The sequence below is a fragment of the Ruditapes philippinarum genome, unplaced genomic scaffold (assembly GCF_026571515.1).
Source record: "Ruditapes philippinarum isolate M1 unplaced genomic scaffold, ASM2657151v2 ctg8517_1_1_1_1, whole genome shotgun sequence".
NCBI classification, from domain to species: Eukaryota; Metazoa; Mollusca; class Bivalvia; order Venerida; family Veneridae; genus Ruditapes; species Ruditapes philippinarum.
Genome location: NW_026864661.1, coordinates 31,419 through 40,398, shown reverse-complemented (window position 1 = coordinate 40,398; position 8,980 = coordinate 31,419). Strand labels below are relative to the sequence as shown.

General features: G+C 30.9%; 1 protein-coding gene across 1 annotated transcript; it reads left to right on the top strand.

The window, feature by feature from the left end:
- The first annotated feature begins 978 nt into the window (after positions 1 to 978).
- LOC132726409 (uncharacterized) lies at positions 979 to 7,859 on the top strand. The gene is made up of 6 exons (XM_060711724.1): positions 979 to 1,070; positions 1,769 to 1,985; positions 3,232 to 4,129; positions 4,605 to 4,845; positions 5,539 to 5,748; positions 6,812 to 7,859. Exons 2-6 carry the CDS (start codon positions 1,831 to 1,833, stop codon positions 7,078 to 7,080), a joined length of 1,773 nt encoding a protein of 590 aa, XP_060567707.1. The 5' UTR covers positions 979 to 1,070; positions 1,769 to 1,830; the 3' UTR covers positions 7,081 to 7,859.
- Positions 7,860 to 8,980: the final 1,121 nt, after the last annotated feature.

Genomic DNA, 8,980 nt, shown 5'->3' with positions numbered 1-8,980 from the left:
AAACATAACACCTTTCACAACCACAACCAAAGCGTATTTTACATTCACGCAGAAGGGAATATAGACATAGAAACCAATAAGCGTAGATACAGACTATAGTAGCCGATCCTCCATCCCAATGCCGAAAGAAAGTAAACGCAGTTCAAATGAAACATCAGAAAATTGTGAATTTTCACAAAATTTAGATATTGAACTTAACGATTACCGTAGAGTGAGAAGACGTTATTCAATACCAGATCTTCAGGTAATTGACGATAGGAGACCCAGAGTGGAAAGAGATGTACGCATATCCTTACCTCAAACTATTAAAGTGAAACCGCTACAAGCTGATGAAAAATGTGGAAAGGAAATCGTCTCCAATCAAGAACGATCACTGCCAGGTAAATACTTGCTTATTAAATAGTTGAAGAAAACTAGATAATATTTTCAGTAGGAACTAATCAGCAAAATGATCATGTGGCTTTAATTATCTTTATTTTAGGTATTATACCTTTTCATTAAACCAAATCATTAAGGCGCGTGTTGTTCCTTTATTGTTTGAATAAAGCTACGTTGTCATGTAAATTACCAAGTATATTCTAATGCAGACTTTTATTTTTGATTCACTATTTTGGCTAATCTATGACGAACGGGCTTCATAACCTCTGATCCCCTTTAAAAATTCATTTCTTTTTGTACCACTCATTGTTTTGTCGCTAAGGGCACAGGCTTTCTTTTATTTGGTAACCATACGCCGCTTTTTATGGAATGGCAAGAAAGTGTCGCTTAAAAGTGTCATGAAAACCGACTTATAAACACATCTGCAGATGTTTCTGTATTTAAATTTACACCATTTTCAAGTTTAAATGTTGAATTCTGCTCAAGCCAGGGAGAATGGGCGTGGATGGTTGTTTGCACCAGACAGAACCGTCAATGTACAGACTCAATCTTCTTACAAATTTGTCTTGAAAATAATTCAACATTACCATAATGATTTTCAGAAGCTGATTTGGATTGGAATAAAGTGTTCAACTTCCTTGTCAACATTGTAACTCCCCGAACATATAAACTCTTTTATGTAGAGCTATTTGGTACGTTTGTCGGATAATTTCTGTTTATATTTTCATATTGCTCATGTTTTGTTTTAATCGAATGCAATGATTCGTAGCAATTTAATTAACAAATGATATACATTTAAATAATATGAAACAAAACTAGAAAAAAGAGTTTTAACAGTGTATTTAAATTCATGTAGTTCTTAAATCATTTTTGTTAATAATACGCTTTGAAATTATAAAATAAATTCTTTTCGTCATTTGAAACAATATGCATGTGCATTGTTATCGTTAGTAATGAGGTCAAAAATATTGAAACTCTTTTTTATTTTTTCTAATACTCTATAATTTAACAAGATGCTTTCTTTATAAGGGGGCATGGTCAAATACATATATGCACTGTTAGAACAGCTTTCAATCACAAAAAAAGTTGCACAAAAGCTATTCAAATTATAGCTCCATACTTTGAGTTTGACGTCGCCCTGACAAAGTACAGATCATATGGCAAATTTTTAGCTTAACTGATGGAAGAAGACATCAGGTGTCCACCCGTGCATTATTTCAGGCACACACAGGTACATAAGTAGAACCACCGATGTACATGAAAGAATCCATTGTCCCTGCCGGGATTCGAAGCCAGATAGGCGATGGGCAAGTTTCATACTCTTAAAATTTATAGTTAAATCTAAAATCATTGCAAGATCATCATATATTGGGTAAATATTCTATATTAGCATATGGTCAGCACCTTCTTACTCAAGGAAAGACGATCAATAAAACGATTGAAAACATAGAGATGATGCATAAAGGGGCAGCTACAGCTTTATTTTTTGATCTTTTTCGGGAATGGAAAATTCTCATGGGATCTGAGGCAAAACCTGAACAAATTGAAAATGCTCTTACACAAGTTGGAGATAATGAGGCATTGGCAGACTTTCAAGTTTTTATGAGGTAAGGCCTTTCATATAAGTTATGAAAACATAATAAGTCCCTTGAAAATGACTTATTAAGTTCTATCCAAAGACTTCAATACCAAATGTAGACTGTAATTTTTAATTTATGCTATGTCAACAAACAGGTTTTTTTATTAGAAGAATTGATATGTTATCTCTTTATTGAGTGGTCACAAACTATTGGATGAAAATAGATCATATGGAAACTTTAAAAACACGCGAATCAAGAAGCTTGAAAATGTAAGAATTTTTTTGTGATTTATCGATTTAAGATGTCGTTATCTAATTATTGCTGACAATTTCAAAGTAATTGTTTGCAGCTAATATTATGTTGGTTTATTTTTTCGTTATCTTTAAATGTCTTAAACAAGTCATGCAGTTGCAAAACAAAAGTATTCCTGAACATTGTACTGTTCTTAAAATAACAGAGAAATTTGTTTTGTTCCTTGTAAACAATACCAAGGTTCGTCTGTGTATGCCTGCATTTGTCTCTTGGAGCTTGTATAAACCTTCTAGCTTATATTGAAATGTATATTCTGTATATGAACGGATTATTTGTTTACGTAAATTTTCTCATATATATATATATATATATATATATATATATATATATATATATATATATATATATATATATATATATATATATGTATATATATATATTTTATATATATATAAAATTTTTATTATTAAGCAGTTATGAAATTATTACATGGACCTGAATAACTATTTCGACTATGATATAAATCTATTCAAATAAGCATTCTTTTTGAGCATTTGTAATAAAGAGGAACTTCAGCCTTTCATGTTATAAATCATATATTATGTCGTTTCCAACAATAATCTCGAAAGACACATGTAGTTTTTAAAAACAAAATAAAAAAACACCAGCATCAGTGTACACAGTATGTTTAGTAAGTACTCTACGTTTCCTACGAATTTAGGGTATGTTTTTTTTAAAAATGTGTATTGTATGATATTAATGACTAATGTTCTTCCAGTTAACGCTTTCACTTCAGTGTTATTATTATTATTATTTTTATTGTAATTATTATTATTAATATCATTATTTTGATTATTATTATTATTACATGTATTATCCTCATTTAGCACAAATGTCAACAAGAGCAATTTTAAGGAATTAATTGAAGATCAAAACTCTACTGCAACAAATTGTTTAACATTTATTGAGTCAAACAAAGAAAGTACGAAATCTTTCAGTCACCGTATTATTCATTTTACAGAACTCCACCTATGATACCTGCAAATATGAGAAGTTTACTTCCTGCGAATGAACCAGATATGAGCTGGACTTTTCCTAAAATAATTGACCATTTTGTTACTGCTCTCCCTCAAATAAATGTATTGGCTTTACCTCATGTAAACGGATCGAATGATGTGCGAAACCTTTCTCAATGCCAATCATTAAGAAAGAATATCATACATAGCAATATAAAGGGATTATTTAATCAAAACGCTAATACAGCAAACTGTTTAACATTTTCAACTGAGAGTCAAACACAGATAGAGAGACAAACCAATATTATCAAAAGCATTAATAAACGCAAACGGAAATATATCGATGGATCAGATTATTTTAATGATAGTGGAGATGAGAGTCCGGTTTGTAAATTAAGAAAGAAATCAACAAATTTGAATGTATTGCCTATTAAAAAACGAAAACAAACAGCACGAAAACTACCAAAAAGAAATGTTCCATACCTTTGCCGGGAACTAGTCTGCTGGGACAAAATTGATATTGAATTCGTTATAGATATTATTAAAAGACTATTGCCGACAGACACTCAGGAATTGAAATCTGAAGAATACTATCTTTTCCTTTATCATACTGTCAGTGTCATTGTGAATAAAACAGTAGTTCCAGAAAGAACTGTTCTACTCATGCTGTTAGAAGATTTCAATGATCGTTTTGAGAGTAAGACAAAGCGAGGTCATGTAACGTGTACTATAGATACAAGTCAGGAGGCAATTATGATCGGCTTTGAAGAAGTTGAATGTTTAAAGCTTTATGTGGATCATGCTCGCAAACGAGTGATAAGAGAAGTTAAAGAAAGTAACAAAGACTACGTCGAAAGCGAATATCTGTTTATAGGCTATGATGGTATACCTATTGTCAATGAGGTAATATAACAATTATGTCTCTTACTTAATATTGCATCTGTGTTGTGCTTCTGTTGATAAAAAAGTATGCAAAATGCTATTTATTTACTATTTACTATTATATGTGTAGCATACATAAAGTTTTAAGTTTCACATCAGTGGTTCTTTCGCATTTTAAGAGGATTTGATGATATAATATTCTAAATAAATATAGCTACCAGTCCTTAATCTTTTCAACACATTCGTCCTCTGTTGTTTAAAATGCACTGTGAAAATGCATGAGCAAATGGAATATTTCAAGCATAACTTAACAAATAAAATAGTTAAAGGGAAATTAGCTATAAACAGATAGAATTTGAATAGTATTTGAATGTTCAAATCAAGCCTGAAACGTTTGATTTTTTATATTTTCTTGTGTGTGAAAAAGGTAGACCCGTAATATTTAAAGTTATTGTGTGTAAACCTTCGGGTTTGTTTTTTTTCCTTTCACATGTAGTCATTCGAAGATAAGATCGTAAAGGAAACTGAAAGTGAAAAGAAAGCATTAACGTGTAGCACACTCAGCAAGGAATCAGTTCAGATGGAAGCTTGTCGAAAGGATCTTAATGATGATAAACATATTCGTGAGGAAAAAATCCAGACATCTGAAGTACAAGATATGAAGATGAATCATTTGTCTCCCGTAAAAACGAATTTGATTGGTGTTTCAAACTATGATGAACCGAAGTCAACCGAAGGTATATCAACAAATATCCACGTTTGTCAAATAAATGAACATTGTATGGATTAAAACAAATTTTCAATGCATGTCTCATGTTCATTTTGTTGAGTAAATTGGCATATACTAATAAAGAATTTATTTTGGCATTACACGCATTGGATGTATATAAACACACTTGACTTATACATATCTTTATTGTCTCAGATTTTTATACTTCACAACAGCAGGTGTCAGGTGCCGTGTGGCAGCTGTAAAAAGTTGCCCCGTACTTTACTTCAGTGTTGTCATATTTTTCTGGTCCTTCGGGATCATTGATGCCAGCACTATTAAGTGTTGAGAATTGAGTACCGCTCAAGCCGGTGCTAGGGGGCGTGAGGGATGTTGCACTTATTCATTATCCCTCATGTAAAGACTCAATCAAACCGAGTCTTCAATTCTTATGTAATTTTGTTGTGATTAATGAAGGATCACTTTGTTTATATTTTTATATAAATATGTATTAAATCCAAATTTACAAAGTTTACTCTGATTTCTTTACATATAATTTATACGAATGACTCCTTACCATGACATTATTTACTTAAGTTTTATAACACTTAGAAGTAGAATAGATTTTTTCCTGTGTCGCATTTTCACTAGTACTACTCGCATTATAGCTTTGCCTGTGTAATAATACATAGTATTCTTTCTAATAAACAAGGTTTCATAGATTTCAGTTTGCTTGTTGAAAATGTGAATGATGATAGAGATGGGGAGATGAACGATGATAAAGACCAAGAGTTGAACGACGGCAAACCTATCTGTAAGGGCAGATTACAGACATCGGAAGAACAAGATAACAGTAAAATAGATGATTTATGTCTCGGAAAAGAACAAATCGTCAATGTTTCAAAATGTGTTGAATCCAAGTCACCCGAAGGTATTTTTAAAAAATAACTTGTACTCTTTGATAAAAAAGAAAACAATGTCCTGAATAAAAGTCCTTATAACTTTATATATACTGAAGTATATTTTCAAGTAAAGGTAATAAAAATTGTAGTGCTTAAAGCTACAAAATCAGCATATAGTTGTGAGAATTTTTATTTTAAACAATATCGTTTGACTAAATATACCAATGATCAAAATTAGCTTTTACATTATTTTTGTAATTAATAATTTTGTTTTAATTATGTTGAATAAGTTATGTTTTCAGTTTTTAAGTGTTTTTATAATGACAACACTGATTCGTTTAAATGGTAAAATTATTATTTATTTAGGTTTTTAACACTAAAAAATAAACAGGAATACATGTCTTTTGTGTACATTTCATTTTCGTATGTCGTCCGTTTTTTTAAGCAGCTTTATCAAGAAAAACCTTGCCGTTCGTGTTTAACATGCCTTATTTCTGTTCCAATGCTAAGTATGATCTTGCTTAGTATGATATTTTGCTGAACTTGCATAAATAGGTTTCAGTTTGACTCATAATTGGAAAATTGATGATAAACCTATAAAAACCTACTTGTATATTTGACAGACATTTCTTGTGCCTATAAATAATCAAGGCTTGTGGGATATCCATTGGCTGATAACTTCAATACTTGTATTTATTTAGAACAAAATATTTTTATTTTGTTAAAATCATTCAATTTTAATTGTTTTATGAGTATATAAACTTAGCGAAATCATCGTTTCCTGATATATAATATCATTTTCACCGCAATCATAGTTGATAATGTCGATATTGAAAACATTTTGAGCTTCTTTAACCTGCTTCAATATGCTCATAATAATTCATAGACATATTTAATGAATTACTCTATATTACTCATTTAAGTTGTTCTTAAACTTTCAAGAAAAAAGAAGATGTTTCTTTTATTGATAGCATATCATCCATCATAATATACCATTTGTGTACGCTTTAAGCAAATCAACCAACACAATTGTTAGGTTTGTTATGTTATACATATATTGCAATGCATAAATTGGTTAACTTTATTCTATAGAATTCAGTTTGACGTGTGAAGAGATAGATGGTGAAAATATGAAAAACAAGAACGACAAGGGAGAGTTGTATTCAATGAAAGCATCACCAACACGACCAAGCAACACAGGACAACCGACAAGGAGCCCAGCAGGACAAAGTGAACCGACAACCAAAAGCAATTCTAAAACGAAGCTTGACCCAATCGAGTTGGAAGAAACAACAGTACAAAATGAAAGCCTTGATGACTTTATTCTGGATATCGAAGATTTTTTGGCAAGTGATAAGTGATGTGAAGGACAAAGTGCCTTTGCAACATACAAATTGTCGAGACCCTAGCGGCTTTAGTTTACGAAAATTTATATGAATGTGTCGGCGATAAATAATTTCCTTCGTTATATTTTTATGAAACCATCTTGATATAACAAAATATATGTTTTAACACCAAGCTTCTTTAAGCTGTTACGTCGTGATATTTCTTTTACGTCTTTTTACTTAATTATCATGTCATCATTACGAAAACAAATTTTAAGTATTAAGGGGCGTATGAGGTAGAGTGGTTTAGATCTTTGCTTTCAAACAACTTGCCTTTCTTCATTGTGGGTATGAATCTCGATTAGATACTTCAGAGTTTTTTATGTGAGGAAGTCCTCAAGCTCGTTTTAATTAATGTTATGATTACCGGTGAAATAATGTGTTTAATCTTTGTGATTTAATTCATATCACCCACAGTAGATAATCGATTCAAATACCATTACATCATTGCGACTGAGGGGTTGTCTTAAGGGTCTAGGCACCATATTGCACCTGCTTGATTGTGAAAGGCAACTAAATGGTTTCAGATTATGCTGTGTAAGCATTGTGTAGCTCAAGCAGGTTAATTGGTTCGAGCCCTGGTGTTGCTTGAAGTTTGTAACCAGGTTAGCCAAAATCACCCTTTCTGTTTCGGCACCTTATGACCATAATTGTGTTGGTGCGCTGTAAAACCGAATATACGAATATATACAAATATCATTATCTCTAAAAATTATAATGATTACTTCAAACTTGAATTACCTTTTTCAATTCTATGTTTTCTTGTTTTGTTTTCATTTGCTTGTCCTGTCCTATTTATTTGTTTGCTCTCATGTTCAATTGTTTTATAACTGAAGCACAAAACTGGTTTGAGATGTGACAGCAAAAATAAGATTCTATTGAGTTAATTAGTTATTGATTATGATTCATTTGTTTATTTTCAATTTAAATCTAATATCTCAACTTTTCAGTTTTATTAATTTGCGGAATTTCTTTAAAAGATTTAATCAAAAAAGCGTTGTTTGCTTTTGATAAGAATTACAAAGTACCAAAGTTTGGATGTATGAAGAAGATAACCTAGTGTTATTTTTAAAAAAAAAACATTTCAGAAAACAAACTTCTTTTTCGATATCAGAACCATTTATGTGTGTTCGACAGATCAAATTTAAGGTTAAGTAAATTTGTTATTTACAGTATGTTCTATCAACATACCGGTCTTATGAGTATATATTCTAATTATTTAATTATTAACATAAACAAATAAAGTTTAATTGGGAAGGGGATGGAGTGAAGTCCACGGAACGTAGAGTTGCACATGACGACTGAAAACGCACCCGGTGAGACATCGAACTAATGTATTACCAATTTGTTATGTTTTTCTGTCCTTATTTTGTTCATTACTATTTTCTTTGTAATAATTTTAATATTTGCAACACTTGCGCTGTATACAAACTTACTGTAAAAAGAAGCATATCATTAGCCTGAAATATATCTTTGGACTTGACTTGACAGTGTGTCAAAACAGTGCAAGACATTTCTTTATGCCAAGCATCAAAGTCGACGCACATGTCGACAATATTTAGATAAAAGAAATTTAAAGTACAAATATATTTATTGGTTTTAACTTAGAAATACCCATTCATATGTTACTTTCACATAACTTAAGTGTATTGAAATGAATTGTTGGGTGTTTTTTTATTTGCCTACACCCTATACGTTTGACGATGCAACTTATAGCTCTACAAACTTAATTTCAAACTGTAAATTAAATGAAACCGGGATTTTCTAATTCACATGGTATAAATGTTAGGTGAAAATATTGGTTATATATTGATAAGATGCTTATTTATAGATAATTACGGTCGCCTGTTCATTTCCTTTTTTTTTACTTTTTCAA

What these genes read in the sequence shown, in the direction of transcription:
- LOC132726409 (XM_060711724.1), top strand. Translation starts at nt 1,831, where the DNA reads ATGATGCATAAAGGGGCAGCTACAGCTTTATTTTTTGATCTTTTTCGG. An exon ending in TGAACCGAAGTCAACCGAAG is followed by an intron (nt 4,846 to 5,538) that starts GTATATCAACAA and finishes AAGGTTTCATAG; the next exon opens with ATTTCAGTTTGCTTGTTGAA. An exon ending in TGAATCCAAGTCACCCGAAG is followed by an intron (nt 5,749 to 6,811) that starts GTATTTTTAAAA and finishes TTTATTCTATAG; the next exon opens with AATTCAGTTTGACGTGTGAA.